Raw genomic sequence first — 17,978 nt, forward strand, 5'->3', positions numbered from 1 at the left:
TCAATAATTTTTTTTATGGTATGTCATAAGTTAATAGTTTAATATTTATTGTTCATCCTCTTTTAAGATGGAAGCAAGCCATATTACCTTCATTACCCTTTTTTATTTCACCTTGGTGATGCTTGCTTGCTTGCTTGCTATAGTCAAATAAATAAAATACCCATCCATTTCATTTCATCACTCGAGTACCAAGTATTCATGAGCTTAACAACAAAGGGCTTACCCTTGCAAGTTCATATTTCACACTTTTGTTGTTGTCCTCGTGTGTGCTACGAGAGTCAGACCCTCATCTCATGGCACATTGCATATTTGCTAAGCATGATGATGGTGATGAAGCTTGCACCACCCTTTTTCTTTGCCACAAAAGTTGGAGAGAAGCTTTGGCGGCACATGCACGGGTAGTCTCTGGTCATCTTCAACCTTGGGCATTCGATGGAGTTAGAGGTAGTAGGCCCCGTTAGTTGCCTCTAAGTTGACATAACCATGAGAGAGAGTGAGAGAGAGAGAGAGAGAGAGAGATGCGATACCACTACATACTTGGTTCGGTCCATGTCTTGGAGTTGCTTGGGCAATCATAAGAATCTTTGGGGAGCGGACATGGTCTACGGGCCACATACAGCATCGAGTTTAGGTTTTAGGTTGCTCGCTCACGGGGCAGAAGAGTTTTAATGGTGCATGTGCTGCTGGTGGAGCTAATGATGCAGCACTTTGGAAGAGGGGAGCATGTGGGGTGGCCATCCATGAATGAGGGAGGGAGGTCTCATGCGGCTGTAGGTTTGACACCCACCGATGAGAGAGGAGGGACACCGGATGGATGTTGGGTTAGCTGGCTTGTGGAAGGCCTCTTTTGGTGGCCCCTCTTCTCTTCGGCTGTGAAATGTTCAATTTAAAAAATACTTTAAAAATATTAAAAACTTTAAAAATAAGATTATAAATAATAAAAAAAGGGGTTATAGAAATTTTTTAATATCATCGAAATTTTTGACCGATTATATTTTCAATACATCAAATCCAAACGACATGGTCCGATGTGGGCGGCCCAAATCTGACCACGACCCGATCCATATCAACCCAACTTGAACGTGGATTGGGTTGAAGAGTCGGGGAATCCGGTATCCGCAATTACCGGATCTGGGATTCGGATGCCGAGTGCATTCAACCCGATAACCCTGAGAAGCCGTCGCAAGCGTCCATGGGGAAGCCCAATGCATGAACCGAGAAACCCGACCGCCCCTGTGAACGTTACATCGACACGAGGCAAGTTTCTTCCCCAATCTCTCTCTCTCTCTCTCTCTCTCTACCTCTTTTCCTCTTCGTCCCCCATCGGCGTCCTTCCGTCTCCCCTTTCTCGCCTCCTCCCCTTCAGGCTTCATGTAACGCTGGCCATCAGAGCTGGAGTCACTGCCGTCACAACTGTAAGAGATGCTTACCGCCGCAGCCTAGATTTGTTTCTGGTTTATATGGATTTGCCTCATGCTGATTGATATACACAGATGCGTTACATAGATTTGTTGTTCGGATTTTGATGCGCATTGGTATCCATCAAAACTATTAGCTTTTGCTCTTCCCTCTTGTTCTGCCACATGATGCATTATTTCTTCAAAATTGCACCTGAAGTCGCATGAATGCTCAAATTTCAACTGTGGCAAAGTAAGCAACTGGAAAGATGATCCCGAGACCATGTATGTGTATGTGTTCATGATGAGAGAGTAATGAAATGAACCGAAAACATTGGTTCTAGAAGAGGTGATTTTTCTGTTTTATCATGGAGCTGCATTAAATGTTCTGGGAAACAACAGATAAATCTTCATAATAGTAGTGGTTTATTCTCTCAGCTATCGAACTAGATTTAGTTTGTTCTTTTTTTCTTTTACTTATATTTGTTGCTCCTTATGAAGAGGCAAAAATGCATCGAGCATTACTGCAGTAGGTGGGTACCTGTAAATTGGGAAACAAAGCATTCATTTGGAACAATTAATTAAAATCTCACGCGGTGTTGTTGTAGCAGTGCACATGTTCTAACTTGCTGTAGAGTGCATTCCTCCATGGATTACAACCCCAAACATGTAGCTTAACATGTTTCAATATGCAATAGCCTCTTTTCTTATGATAAAATTTATTTGTTAATATTTGATAATGTGTTTTAACTGCAGGAACTTGCCTTCCTCTAGTTTGACTGTTTCGTTGATGATGCATAAATAAAAGTAGGAACAGAGTCAAACCAATTGTATGTAAATTTTTTCTCTTGCTATGTTCCTAAGATATGGTATATTCTGTATTCCTTCGTTGTTTCATGGAATCAACATTCTATTTTCTTCAATAGAAATTGATTCATATCAAATGACTATTATTCCATTGAATTACTAGTTTTTTTTTGCATATATACATATCTTTAAAAAGATCAGATTTACTTCTGGACATCTTATTGCTATATCTTTTCTGGGTCTTAGTTAACTATTGGCATGCAGCAGGTCAGACTGGAAGATAATTTACCGTAAGATGTCTTCTCCAAGCAAGAGACGAGATATGGATGTCATGAAATTGTAAGGTTTATTGTCTTTTCATCTGTTATTTGATGGAAATGACATTTATTGGAGTGGCAAATGTAGACACCACGATAAAGAAATGGCATAATGAACTTATGCATTCTCTGTCCTCATTTATGCACTGCACAATTTTACACCACTATCAATATGTATATCATAAACTGGAATTTGGCAAAAGTTTCCTCATCTCTCGCAAGCCTTTTATTTTTAGCAAAGACCTTCTCAAAATTTGCATGTTTAGAGATTTGGTTCCTAGTCTGGAATTTAGGATGCTGCTTCAATATTTTATGGAGGCTCTTTGACTTAAAAATAATGATAATTAATTTCTTGTGCTTTGCATTCTTTCCTGGTGGATCCACACCAAGCATATTCACATTATGCATTCATTTGCGAGTCAGTTAGATAAACGTGCTTTCTGTGTTGAATATTTAACAAAAATGTAATGTGGCATACAGATATTTATAACCATATGAAAGAATTTGTAACTGCTAGTGAATGAACACCATTGCCTTTTTCACTACACCCAGTCCACTTGCTTTGGAAATGCTTGCTTATAGCATCTTTTGGTTCTTGCATTTAAAACCATGTCAAACTTTCTTCTCTAACAGTGACATGTTTATAATTATGGGCTCCCATAATTATCATATGCAGTCACTGCATTTTTGCCCTTCTATTTTCCAAGTGAGATTTGTGCTAAGGCCAAATTTCTGTTTTTTCCTTCTTTGTAGGATGATGAGTGACTATACGGTGGAGACCACAAATGATGGCCTTACTGAATTTAATGTGGAATTTCATGGGCCCAAACAAAGTATGTTCTATTTTCTCCTCACGTAATTTTTCTGATTGAAATAATATTGATATTGTTGTGTAGACCTCTAGATAGGTGAACTATCTCTTAGTTGTTTATTATTTGAAAGATGGGTTCTTTATGTTGTTAAGACAGTTGAGATTTAAGTGACTGAGAAAATGAATTTTTGTAATTTTGGTGAGTTACCTAGTTAACAATCTAAAAGACTTTGATTGCAGTGGTTACCTATGAAAATGTGATGGATATATTTTCTTCTTTGTAAATATTTATCATTCCTCTATATTTGCTTCATGATGCACGAAACTAGCCCAAAACCATAGTCTTAAATTGAAACCTAGATGTCTGTAATATATATTTTACTCGGATTAATCAATGGCCAAATCCTAAAAGTAATGTTGACTCCAAGAAGACTATTATATTAACAAGCTTTATTTACTTTTATGCTTCTCTTAAGCGATACTTTATGTTAACATGCTTGGTTCCTATTGACACTAAGGGAGAAAGTAATTCATGCTTGAAATCTATAATTTTACTAAGTTTTATTATTTAGCGGCTGCTGCACTCAAACATTACCATGATCTTGTTTCTTCTTATCTTGTGCACTTGCAGGTCCCTACGAAGGTGGGGTCTGGAAAGTTCGTGTTGAGCTGCCAGATGCATACCCATACAAGTCTCCTTCGATTGGCTTTCTGAACAAAATATTTCATCCGAATGTTGATGAACTGTGAATACGAAGTCCTTTTCTTTTTAATTGTAAAATACATTGCAATGTTTCTTACAGTATTGTTCGCAGATGATTTTCATGATAAAGTCCCAATATTTTCACCTATCAGGAAGCTGATGTTTAAAACTGATTAATCTGTAATTGGATGCATGGTGCTTACAAATATATTCTATCGTATAATTTTGTGCTAATTGCTAGCCTCAATTGACCAGTTAGTGATGTAAATGGAAGATTCACACAACAATGCTTCCTGGCTAATTTTAGTTGTTTCTATCAATTTCTTCGTAATTTCATAACCATGTTTTCTATGCTACAGGTCTGGCTCAATATGTTTGGACGTAATCAACCAGTCATGGAGCCCCATGTTTGGTGAGACTGTTACAGTTCAATTGCATCAAAGTGATTTCTTTGTGTATATCATGGAGAATCACTGATTAAAAAAATTATTTGAACTTGCCTCTATAAGAACCAGGTGTAAATTTATTTTGCTTCAGATATTTATACATTTCGAAGAATTAGATGTTATGGCGTATAACCATAATTTAAATTACTAATTGATCAACCCATTCATGTGAATTGTTTTTTATAAAGGTCCTTTATCCATATGATATGATATACTCTAGATGGGTGCTTGATATTTCAGTTTCTTATGTGACTACATTGTGCTGCAGATCTTCTGAACATATTTGAAGTCTTTCTTCCACAGCTATTGCTATATCCAAATCCAGCAGATCCATTAAATGGTGATGCAGCATCACTGTTGCTCAAGGATCAACAGCAATACGAGCAAAAAGTAAAAGGTAAATATTTTGTTAGTTATTTTATTATACTTATTTTAACTTTCATTTGATAGTATATGAATTTCTTTAATTTATTTATTTCTTCATTCTTTATGCATCACCAAACATGTCTCTAAGATCTGCAATTATAATAATTTGTTTCATATGTTGAGATATTTCTTCTTCTTATTATTTGTAGAATAAAGAAACATATGCATGCACTTCGTATGGAAATCATAATCTCCAGTTTATTGGGACATCACTGCAATGGTAGGCAACTTGGTTATCATTTTAAACCATCATGAGCCAGGAGAGTTCACAGAATTCATCTAGTAATAGTTGTTTCATTATAGAAGATGATTTAGTGTATGAATTAGCTCATTGATGAGACATGATTGTAGAATTGAGGAATATGTTGTGAAAGGAATGGTTTTCATTCATTGAGAAGATAAATATTTATACAGGTTTTGAAGGAGAGATTAATCATGTACTCAAATCACGTAATCAAATCCGTGATTGATCCTCAAATCATAGATTGATTGATGATATAAGGAATGCAGGGATGTTATTACATGTGTGCCGTTATCATGATTTTCTATCAATTATCAGGTGATCACAGTCAACTTTTTGTGCACCTGATATATTTCTTTTATGTTTAATGATAAATAGAGGTTTAGGTTATACCTTGACGAACAAATGGTGAATAGCTATTTTATGATGAGGTGGCAAATCTAAGAGCAGCTGCCATGAGTTAATTTCAGCTGTATTTATCTAACATTTGTTTATGATCTACCCTTAAACTATTAAAATGTGGCTTTGTTCTCCGATGCACTTGGTCATGAAGATGGCTCCCTCTAGTGCTGCACTAATCATAGGCTGTCTCAATTACTTAAGGCACCGTCACCGAGAGTAGATGAAACACTTAGTTTCTCCCCTTGATTCTATTAGTTGCTTGTGCAGCTTGAAGAGTCAGGATGCTGCTATATAATATGGTGAAGGATTGACAAGAGGATATTTTCTGGTGTTTTGGATATTTCTTCATTTCCAAGATTCTTATAGAAGTTCATTCTATCTTGTCAGCATCTTGATAGATATACAAAGAGCAAGGAGGGATGTGTTAGTTCATCTTGATAAATTCATTCCTAAAATTCCAATTTGAGATCGAAGTCCTTCAAAGTTATATATCTCTGTTTTCTTTGCTTTTCTTCTATGTTTTTGGCTGTCTTATGGTATTATCATGAAGAAGCAACCTTTTGGCTGGTCATCCTGGTCCATAGTAGTATTGAGATTGGGAATTATGACACTTTTTAGTTCATCCTTTGGAGACCAAATGGAAATCCAAGGCTATGCAATTATAAGAGATATTGATGATATTTATTTTTAATGTACAAAATTTGGTATAGCAGTCTTAAGATGTTATAGCTCATTAGCTGGCACCCTTTTCCAATTAGGGAGCTCTATAGAGTAAAAGCACCAGATATATATGGTCTAGCAAAGTAGAAAGAAAAGAGAGAAGAGAATTCCATCATAGACCAATATAATATTTTTTGTTGACAAGCCAACGGGTCTATGTGTAGGCGAAGACAATCACAGAAAACATCATGGAGTGCATACATATAAATTGTGTCATCACCTAAACAGATTAGCTTCTTGATGCAGTGCATGGTGAGTAATGCTCCCAAGTTTTAAGATAATAAATTCCAAGCTCAACCCTATCAAATTTCAAGAAAATTGTTCGTATCTTGAGATAGTTATGAAAATTCAAAACCACTAAAGTACAATACATCATGAATTTAATATGTATTATAATTTGTGCTTGAATTTTAGTAAATTGTGACTTATTAATTAGATGGTTGAGGGATTCAGTGTACAAGAGATTTATAAAAGGGGAAGGATGTAAGATTGGTAGGGCATTCTAGTTTTTTTTTTAACCTTATCAAACTTTTTTATTCCGAGCTATCAGCTCTTAGCATCTCCTGAATTAGAGAGTTCTCTTTGTCCTCCCATATCTCACTTTTTTTTTTCACCCTCTTCTTCTCTCTTTCTTTTTGTTTCGTATTGCTTTTGAACTTTGGTTTTCTTCTAATGAATAGAGATTAAGCTTAAACCTCAAACTACAACATAGACATACACATTATGTGCTTTCAGGCACGAGTGACATTCATGTCAGTGGTTGGAGTGCCCGTTTGGTTTGAGTTCATCGGTGAGGTTTGAAAAAAAAAAAAAATGGACAAAAGGTGCATATTAGCCTAAAAGAAGTCATACCTATTAGATATATCTTACATTGAGACTAGCTTGTCATCTAAACATCTCAGGTGCCTTCGCACATCAACTTTTTTCAAGTAACTAGGAACACATGCTAATCTTTCTTGTCAATGAATTGTATCTATTTTGTAAGCTTTATCAACCTTGATCAGATTACTAAATTATACATCTAAACAGAGTACTGTGAGCGATACGCAAAGAGAGAGAAGCTGGAAGATGTTTCCGATGGAAGTGATGAAGACATCAGCGACGACGAAGTCACAGGGTCCGACAATGTTGACATTGCTGGAGATGCAGACCCCTGAGGTGCAATCATTTGGACCCCGAACCATAGCAATAGCAAATACAACATTCATGGTTCATGCTGTTGTTCCATGTCTCCACAATGTCAAAGTGTGTACTTGTTGTTTCTGTATTTGTTTGAACTGTAGCTGTTACTTCACATTGACTTAATTTCAAGTGGCATGAAATCTTTTTTACCTTCTATTGCTATTGACTAAAATGCACTAATGTCACCTTTTAAGTTTTTATTATGCCAATTTATTGTTGGAATGGTATATTTTCTTCCAGCTATTACGTTTTTTATTTTTATTTTTTTGATATGGTATAATTTTTCAGATGAATTGAATCACTTTGGAAAAGCAATTGACACTAAATTTATTGGGCTTTTTAAGGTTTGTTCTCTGTGATGTCTATTTAGTAATACTAATTTTATATGAGAGTTCTGCAATAATATATAGTTAATGTAACAAATATGATTATTGTCCTAATCTGATGTGTTTGGTTGTAGTTGTTTCAGGTATCGGATCCATGTTGGGCCTATCGAACACCAGCTCATCATGAAGTATAGGGTATCAGACCCATATAGAATGATGTTGAATTGAATCAAAACTATCCATCACAATATATAATCATATGCTTAATCACAATATTTGAGTTGAAAACATCATAAAGTCCCAACTTGAGAACAAGATTAAAATTTACCCAAAATAAAGTTACATGGAGGCTCAATAATTGAAACCTCAGTCAGACCCATGAGATTTATGGTCTAATTAGTTGATCAAGTTAATCGAACCTAATTATTTGATTTGATTTGATTCGATCAATTGACATGAATTTTCTTATTCTTTACCTTTTGGCAAATGAGTAATAATTTCACATTCGGGTTATTGATTGAAACAAATGAACCCGAATCCGAACGGGTTGGCTCCGAACTCCGTTCACTTAAGCTAAGCCCCCCGTCATCGTCGTACGCATATCTCGTCTCCCCTTTTCTCCCTCCCGCCAACTGTTCACTGTCTTCCTTCACTTCCCTCGCAAAAACCCTAGCACCGAATCCTCGGTTCTCCCCGGCCGAGGAGTTCTAGCCACGTCTCCGGTCACAGGAATGGGAAGCTCCGGAGCCACCGTGCAGGTCTCGAACATCCCCCTGGCCGCCGTTGCCGGGGAGTTCTTCGAGTACTTCGAGGCCGCCGTGGGCTCTGTCTTCGCTTGCGAGATCGCCACCGCCCGCAGGAACTGGAAGTCGAGGGGCTTCGGCCGCGTCCAGTTCGATTCCCTCGCTGCTGCCGAGCGGGCGTGTCTCCTCGCCGCCGAGGGCCGGCTGCCCAACTTCCAGCGCGCCCGCCTCACTATCACCCGCTCTCGCGACGACATCGTCGCGAGGGCTGCCGAGGAACGGAACCGCGTCGAGGGGGCGGTTCTCCGCGCTGGGGTCCTCGTGCGTGAGAACCGGATGGAGGTCTTTGGCGTGTGGGAGGGGGTGAGAGCAGAGATCATGCCGGAGAGGAAAAAGTTGGAGCTTTTCGTCGAACAGAGCGGCGAGAAGTATAAGCTGGAGGTGATGTTCGGGGATATAATTGCGTCTTGCGGTTGTTGCTTGGATGGAAGCGAATCGAACGCCATTCTACTACAGGTTTAAGCTTTATTCTTCGTCTCTTCTTCTTCTTCTGCTTCTCCTTTAGGCCTATATATAGGTTCACTTCAGTTTGGACTTTGGAGTTATGATTCCTGGAGCATTGTAAAACTTGGTAGTGTATATTAAGAAAGATGGATGGGAGAACGAGCTAATTAACCTTTTTTTTTTCTATTCCTAATACCTGACCAATTTTAAAGCGAAATAGCCTTTGATTTCGAGAAATCTTTATCTAGGTACAAGATTTTCAAATGAATGCTAAGCTGGGCCACCTAGAATGACGTGAACCGTGCCACTGCCACCATTTCTAGGACTGGTCTACGTCTCACCTATTCAGATACCTGCATGATATAGTGTCTTTGCATGTAAATCTCATTGCAGTCGCCCAGATAAAAAGTTTGGAGATGATGATCTTCTAGCTAACTCTCTGTGGAAGTCATTGATGATCATGCTTTAGGCGAAACGTATTCGTAAGGTGTGATCAGTGCTGTGTACAATGCCTGGTTACATATTCACCACAACATTCTGGAGAAGCAAGCTTGAAGAAAATAAGTGAATTCATTTAGTAATCATGTTTGGTTGTCTATGTGCTGTCATAAATTAGTTTAATATTCTGTTAATTGTTCAAGATCACCTCTGAAAAGATCAATGGTACAATAGATTTTGAAAGTCTTGCATTTAACAGGTCGATATGTTCAAATTATAGGCTGATGTAGATATTCTCAACTCTCAGTTGACTGGGTTGTAGAACTGGTGATAGGACTTTAATTTATGTGAATAAACATTTTCAAAGTAAACAATTAATGGATATTAATTCCTTACTGTTCTAGCAAATTAACAACGAATAGCACCGTGATTTTGTAGACTGAAATTGAAGCAGTTGATCATCATGCCACAGTTTTCTGTCATCTGTATGATAACATTAGCCATTCTTGTCTCTCTAGATTCATAGGGTATGATGCCTCTTAGTGAATGAATAGTTTATCTTAATGGTCTTGAGAATACCCATAAATTTGGACCTGAGTGCTTAAGTGGTAATAATATTGTTTTTTTTTTGTTCTTTTTTCCATCATTTGATGTTGCATAAGACCTTTGGACTTTTCCTTCCCATAACTAACAAGAAAAATCCTTTTGTTTCCAATTATAATATGGAGGATAGTACCATCCAGCTCTATAGCCCTCTGAAAACCTTGAAATAAAGTTAATAAACTAATAAAGATTTTGTCTAAATGATGTATACACTATATGAGTTTAGATTAAATACATAATAAAGTCATATGCATTTTTGTTTGCCACTTGACCATTACAGTCACAGAACGAGCATGTACTTGCAAAGTCGGCAACAATAGGTGAAATTCTTGTGTTTTTTTAAATAAGCGTAGTTGGTATATAGTTTTATTCTTGTTTATTTGGCACAAAAGATGAGTGTATTCTTACCCAAGGAAGAAAAAAGTAAATAGTTGATCTGACTGTGTATTCCACATACTTACTAATACATAGTTTTTGTTAAGAAATAGTAAATAAAGTCTGTTATTCTGTTTTTTGCTCACGCTTTTTTCTGTTTTTCGAATTCCATGTGTACTATTCAAAGTGGTTCTTATCTTAATTTTTAAATTTATCTGTTGATGAGAATCTTGAACTTGTAATATCTCAGCTCAAATATTCACCTAGAAGCTACGTCAGAATCCATGGGCCCATGGTAAAGTCAAAATTATCCAATGACCACTACCGTGCTTGTAGAGAAGACTTTCAGTTTCCTTGGTTTCGCACTTCAGATTTTTCTCCAGATAACACTATTGGGAAGTCTTGTTGTTACTGTTTGCAACTTGCAGCAGGATTGTCATGTCCAGAGATCCTTAGAGATTTGCCATTCTCCACGGTCCTGGGGGACCTGAACCTTTTTAAGGGGGAACTGTGGTTTCCTTCATGGATGCTAGTTCCCATTGTCAATTGCCCTAGTGACCATTCAGTGGCATTTGAGATTCTTTATCAGATAAATTCTCTGGTCCACATGCAAAAAATAACTTTCAGACAAGTCACTACTGATCTGTTTGACATTTTCAAAGGATTGCCTTTAGATAGTGCTATAAAAATCCTTATGAAGATGCATAAGTTGACTTCAACTTGCTATAATCCTGTGCAGTTCATTAAAAATCAGCTGGCTAAGATAAAAAATTTCCATGCTCCCTCATCCAATAAAAGCACAGTAGCACAGAACTTAATGTGTTGTTATAGAGTTCTTGTTACACCAACAAAAGTTTACTGTTTAGGCCCTGAACTTGAGACCTCTAATTATGTAGTGAAGCATTTTTCCACAAATGCATCTGATTTTCTTAGGGTTTCTTTTGTTGACGAAGATTGGAGCAAGCTTCCTTCTGATGCAATCTCAGTAACAATTGACCGAAATTTTCTTTCTAAACCTCACAGAACTAGTATTTATACCCGCATACTATCTGTTCTCAAAGATGGGCTTCATATTGGCTCAAAGAAGTTTGAATTTTTGGCATTTTCAGCAAGTCAGCTTCGAGCAAATTCTGTCTGGATGTTTGCCTCTAATGAAAATTTGACCGCAGAGAGCATTAGAAAATGGATGGGTCATTTCAGTGGCATCCATAGCGTGTCCAAGTGCGCAGCTAGGATGGGTCAATTATTCAGTTCCTCTGTGCAGACACTGAATGTCCCACGCCAGGATGTCAAAATCATTCCAGATATTGAAGTTACTACCGAAGATGGCAAAAAATATTGCTTTTCAGATGGTATCGGAAAAATTTCATTGTCTTTTGCTAAACAAATTGCTAAAAAGTGTGGGTTAAGAAATACTCCGTCGGCTTTTCAAATTAGATATGGTGGTTACAAAGGAGTAATAGCCATTGACAGAACTTCTTTTTGGAAGCTATCATTGCGGAAAAGTATGTTGAAGTTCGAATCAACAAACACAATGCTTAGTGTCACCAAATGGAGTGAATATCTACCATGTTTTTTGAATAGGGAGATTATCTGTCTCCTGTCAACACTGGGAATAAAGGATGAAATTTTTGAATCTATGCAACATGACCAAATGCAGCAGTTGGGCAAAATGCTAACTGACAAAGAGGTTGCTTTAAGGGTACTGGATAGGATGACTGGTTCTGAAGTTAGAACTGCTATAAAGATGTTGATGCAAGGTTATGACCCAAATTCAGAACCTTATCTGTCAATGATGCTTAAAGCCTATCGGGACTACCAGTTATCTGATACAAGAAGTAAATGTCGGATCTTTGTTCCAAAAGGCCGAGTTCTTATTGGATGTTTAGATGAAACATGCAATTTAGACTATGGCCAGGCATACATCAAGGTGACTATGACAAAGGAAGAGCTACAGAATGAAGATCAAACTTTTCTCAGAAATACTGACCAAACAAGTGCAGTAGTAGTTGGAAAGGTGGTGGTTACCAGAAATCCATGTCTCCATCCTGGTGATATTAGGGTCCTTCAAGCTGTTTATGATGTTGGGTTGGATGATATGGGCTTAGTTGACTGCATCATATTCCCTCAGAAAGGAACAAGGTATATTTACCGATGAAGTTCTGATAAATATTCTTCATTTCTAGAGAAGAAAATATTTATAAGTCTGTGTGATGTTCTCTCAATCAAAAAATAACGCAAATAGCAAGCTCTGGTTAGATATTCCAGTAGCAAGATAGTAAATTTTCATCCCTAGAGACATCTAGTTGTCTCTCATTTAATGAAATATTGCTAATTATAAATCCATACGATAAAGTAGCTGGAAATTTCCATGAATATTTCTTCATTCACCCTTATGATCTCCCTTATCTTGCTCTTGGTCCTATGTCTTCAGACCTACGATTCCCAACTTCTTTTCTGGATCTATGCCTCCTTGCTGTGGCACTTAAACTTGCTTCTGTACAACATCCAGATTTGACCGGCTGAAAGAGGTCAGTGTATTTCTAAAAGTTTGAAATAGTTTTACAGAGAAAACTTCTGCTGTTGGATGTTCTCTGAAGGAGTATATTTTCACCCTTGACGCGTGTGTCTTGTTTATTTTTAAAAGGTTAGGTACCAAAAGATATTTTTGCAATTGCCTCTCAATGATGAATCAGTCTGTATATCATTCAGTTACCTATCAAATTATGATCAATAATCTTTAAGTCACCTATTAAAAATGCTTTTGAAATTTTGCTAAATAGGTGGGAACTCACGGGGAGAAGCATACCACTGATTTGGTCTTTGTGTAATCACAATATTCTTTCACACAGTCATTCATATGCATGAATCTTGCAATATTTGGTATACGAGTGAACACTAGTAGCCCACACCCTATTTTCTTTAAACTTCTGTTTTGTGGTTCTATTGCAAGCAAATTCCAGCTATGAGAAAACCAAACCAACCAAACGATAATGATGTTGCAGTCTCCCATTGATCTTTGGTCAAGGGAGCTCCTTGCTCTTTTTCTGCATTGCTGAGGCGGTTGTTGTCTCTAGCATGTTTCAATTTTATGTCTTTCAGATAAGTAATGTTGTCTTTGCTCCTAATAATCTTCATCTGGGAGTGCTAAGTTTGTCTTCTAAGGAAACTTCAAACCAAACCAAACATATTTTGTTTAGAAATCTAACCAAGCATGTTTCCTTTAGAAATCAAACCAAACATATTCAGTTTAGAATTTAAATTGAACTGACCTATAGGAAAATTACCAAATCCTTTGGCTTTTGTTCATTTCGAAAATATATTGTATTTTTGGGACACTATGTTATGTGTCATTATAATTTAGTAAATGCACTACATACAAGTATATCTATTATGATACACTTTTATAGTTATGGCATTATCAATAATAATTAAGTACAATATCTGACTTTGTATTCTGACGATGAATAACTCAATCGATGAGCTTGATGGACTAATTCTTTTATTGAGTAAATATGCAGACATTTAAAATCGTTTTGTTTTCCAGAAGTATTCTGACATTTAAAATCGATTTGTTTTCAAGAATTATTATCAATAATAATTAAGTACAATATCTTGACTTTGTATTTTGACAATGAATAACTCAATTGATGGGCTTGATGGACTAATTCTTTTATTGAGTAAATATGCAGACATTTAAAATCGATTTGTTTTCAAGAAGTATTCTTCCGATTCATCTAAGGTTTAAAAGAGGTGAGAATAAATCAATAAACAAGGTCCTGTACGAAAAAGGATGAAAATTTGGCTGAAATTGGACTGAAGTCTAAAATTGGGATGAAATTAGCTCATGCATAAGCACCGCCCAATCCATGCTGTGATACCACCCTGGGGATCCATAGTATCACCATGATCGATTGTAATACCACACCGCCAGTATACTGATTTCTTACAGCAAAGGAAGACTTGGAGCGTCTGTATACACCTACTACCTGGATTGATTGAGTCATTGAGATAAGGGATAAAGTGACCTTAAGTGTTTTAAGTGCAAGAGAAGTGTGAAAATTCTCTGAGTTGTGAAGGGTTAATCCCTTGAAGTTTCATTCTCTTTGGTCTTTCAACTCCTGTGATTTGAGTGGAGTTACTAGTTAGACAGGGTGAAAGAGAGACCTTGTGAAGAGGAGCTTCTCCAAGCGTAAAGTTGCCTCCATAATCTTGGAAGGAGGAAGGTGTAAGAGTCTTGACCTTCACCTGTTGAGGGAACATCATCAGTGAATCCCAATAGCCTCAAGGGATGAGGAATCGTAATTGGATGTGAGCTGCAGATCAAACCACCATAATAGACTTGTGTATACTTTTCTTTTGCTTGACTTGCTTCTTGATTTGCGAAAAGGTTTCAAACTCACACTTGCAGTGATCCACCGCCTCTTCATGTCATTGCCGATCTCAACACAATACTTATAGAAAAGACATTTTCTTGATTTTACACAGACATGGTATGATTATACAATGTTCAGTTTTGTTTGGATTGTATGGTTTTATTAAGTCTTAAAACTGAACTGAACTGAACAAAAAAGTTGTCCGGTTCTCATCATGGTTTGAACTGAACCAAACCAACCAATATAGTGGAACCAAGTCAAGCTGCATCAAAGGCATTGGTTTGGTCCATTTTCTCAGTTTTGCCAATTCACTTTTACATCCCTAATTACTATTAGTAATTACAAGTAACTAGGGATGAAGACAAACCTCACATGATAGTGGAACCTTCATCATCCGATCCCTTTTAGTGTGCTGCTTAATTTATAAGTACCTTGGATAATCAGGTCAAACACAATTGTAGCCTGTTTGATAGGTCAGTTCTGGTGAAATTATTATATCTTGGACTTTTGATATGCATCTCAAATCTTTTCTCAAGTATTTTTTATGTAAAACATGCTGCTAATGTGCATAAACATTTATATGCAGGCCTCATCCAAATGAATGTTCAGGTGGAGATTTGGATGGTGACCTGTATTTTGTTTGTTGGGACAAAAATCTTATCCCACCAGAAACTGATACACCAATGGATTACACTCCTCGAAGGCCACGGCTCATGGATCATGATGTGACACTAGAGGTATTTTCTAACTTGCATCCGTAGTGATTGATGTTGTGGTTACTTTATTATACTCTTTGTGCAATTAACAAGGGAGAGACTATTATGTTGGGATATTTGCTACTGGTATTTACTTCCGTAGTATAGACGAAAACACATGTTCTGACATGCAAGATCGTGTGCTAATATTTTCATAAGTTTGTGAAGTTTGGACATTAAAGCTACTGTAATTGATGTGTTTGCTTTTTGTTTGGCAAACCCATGAGCTTCTGAGAGTTCTGTATGTGCCAGAGTGCAGTGAAATGGCTGGTGTCATTATAATTTAAAACATTCTCCAATGTATGATGTGTCTTTTCTCATATATCAATTACCAATTTTGTGCTGGAGATCAAATACATATATTGATTACTGTGAGAATGATAGTTGTCTTGAAGCTTGTGCAGCATAAATTACCCGTAGAACCTATGAGAGTAATGATTTGATTCCATGGGAAAGTAAGGTGTCAGTTCCACTCTTTACTGGGTAATTTCATGTATCAATGAACTGTCAATTTTATATTTTTCCTTCAGCTTAAAAATTTTACATATTTCCACAGCATAGACAAAAACACATGTTGGCATATGACTTATACAAGATACTGTGCTGATATCTTCATAAGCTTGTAAATTTTGGGCAATAAGTTATTGCAATTGAGATCCAGCTAGAGGTTGTAGTTTGAATACCTATTAACGCATTTGTTTTTGTTTGGCAAACACATGCCCTTAAAATAGAAATGAGTTCTAGATGTGCCCACGTACTGGTAAAAATGGCTGGTGTCCTTTTCAATTTAACATATTGTCCAAGGTATGATATTTCTTTTCTCATGTATCGATTCCCAATAATGTGTCAGATAAAAGTTGTGCATATATTTTTTATTACTATGAGGATGAAAGTAAACTGTCTTGAAGAAATATCTTGCCATGCATCATTCAGTTACTGAGTAGAACCCATGTGAGTAAAAGTTCAATTCCATTGAAAGTAAGGTCTTAATTCGATGCTTCACTGGGTAATTTCATGAATCAATGATCCATAGAGATATTTACAATTTTTTGCTTTAACTAAAGTAGTTCTGCTTGTAGGACAAATTACCTCCTGAGCAAAGTTTTATGCTAACTTCTGCTCGGCATATCATGATCTTTTGCAGGTGTCTCATCTTGTATTCCTTTTTTCCAATCGCAGGAAATACAAAAGTTCTTTGTTGATTACATGATCAATGACACCCTGGGTGTCATATCAACCACTCATCTGATTTATGCAGACAGCGAACCAACGAAAGCCAGGAGTCCCAAGTGCCTTGAACTCGCAAACCTTCATTCCGAGGCTGTTGACTTTGCAAAAACTGGAGCTCCAGCTGAAATGCCAAGAGTACTCAGACCCAAAGAGTTCCCAGATTTCATGGAAAGATGGGATAGGTCCACGTTCATCTCCCCTGGAGTTATCGGAAAACTGTACCGAGCAGCTTCGATTCATTTCGAAGACGTAAATTCCGATGCGACGATCTCCAAAGTATCTGCTTATGATTATGATCTCCAAGTTGAAGGTTTTGAGGAATTTTTATCACCTGCCAAAGAGTATTATGATCGGTACTCCGAGAAGTTGAGCTTACTGATGAACTACCATGGGGCAGAACACGAAGACGAGATACTGACCGGCAACCTGCGCAACAAGTCCTTGTACCTGCAAAAGGATAAGAAGAGGTATGGAGAAACGAAAGATCGGATGCTAGTGGGGGTTCGAAGCTTGCAGCAGGAGGTGGAAGGGTGGTTCAGATGTAGCTGTGCTGAGAGGGACTTATCGAGGATGGCATCGGCATGGTATCATGTGACTTACCAATACCACTGGGACTATCATCCGGAAACCACATTCCTCAGCTTTCCTTGGATACTAAGTGATGTTCTGCTGAACATAAAAGCAGTGAAGAAACACAAACATTAGATCTGGAGGGTAATCTCTTGGACAAACTGGTGATATTTCTGTGTATTTTTTTGCTTCATGGCCTGTTTATTTAGTTTAATCTCCATAGCTTTCCACTAGTCGTTGCACCTGTCATAACGTACATGGTGATCATTTTTATCTGAGTACAAACACACACACACACACATATATATATATATATATATATATGTCGTCTATCTATCAAACTTCTTGTTTAATGATTATTTTGTATTCCTAATTTTATTTTTTTGTAATTTTTGTAAAGTAAATGTCTTGCTTTACTTGGGCAATCATCCAGTTCCTCAGGTAATAAGTGATCTTGGTGCTATATAATGCCTAGTGCGTTTGACCATTGATTGATGCCACTATGGATTTTTGAGTTATGACCAATTTGGTCATTGAGGTCTGCGCATGGTCCTGCCTCAATACTTTGCCTCACATCTAATCTTAGAGATTGCCATGTGTGTCAGA

At 37.1% G+C, this 17,978-nt stretch overlaps 2 protein-coding genes across 7 annotated transcripts; both read left to right on the plus strand.

Moving 5' to 3' along the window:
- The first annotated feature begins 1,223 nt into the window (after positions 1-1,223).
- Positions 1,224-7,608, plus strand: LOC135650884 (ubiquitin-conjugating enzyme E2-23 kDa-like). 6 transcript variants are annotated; one of them, XM_065170539.1, is made up of 8 exons: positions 1,224-1,415; positions 2,154-2,227; positions 2,469-2,543; positions 3,275-3,354; positions 3,964-4,078; positions 4,395-4,447; positions 4,750-4,878; positions 7,300-7,608. In XM_065170539.1, the coding sequence occupies exons 3-8, from the start codon at positions 2,500-2,502 to the stop codon at positions 7,425-7,427; spliced, it is 549 nt and encodes a 182-aa protein (XP_065026611.1). In that variant the 5' UTR covers positions 1,224-1,415; positions 2,154-2,227; positions 2,469-2,499; the 3' UTR covers positions 7,428-7,608. The 6 variants fall into 6 exon arrangements, with proteins under 6 accessions (XP_065026611.1, XP_065026612.1, XP_065026615.1 ...); XM_065170540.1 differs by having other exon boundaries at positions 2,472-2,543; XM_065170543.1 differs by lacking the exon at positions 2,469-2,543.
- A 628-nt stretch (positions 7,609-8,236) lies between these two features.
- On the plus strand, positions 8,237-17,605 carry LOC103969723 (probable RNA-dependent RNA polymerase 2). Its single transcript, XM_009383365.3, has 4 exons — positions 8,237-9,037; positions 10,692-12,583; positions 15,404-15,554; positions 16,752-17,605. Exons 1-4 carry the CDS (start codon positions 8,510-8,512, stop codon positions 17,505-17,507), a joined length of 3,327 nt encoding a protein of 1,108 aa, XP_009381640.2. The 5' UTR covers positions 8,237-8,509; the 3' UTR covers positions 17,508-17,605.
- Positions 17,606-17,978: the final 373 nt, after the last annotated feature.

This window comes from Musa acuminata, chromosome BXJ3-10, assembly GCF_036884655.1.
Source record: "Musa acuminata AAA Group cultivar baxijiao chromosome BXJ3-10, Cavendish_Baxijiao_AAA, whole genome shotgun sequence".
NCBI classification, from domain to species: Eukaryota; Viridiplantae; Streptophyta; class Magnoliopsida; order Zingiberales; family Musaceae; genus Musa; species Musa acuminata.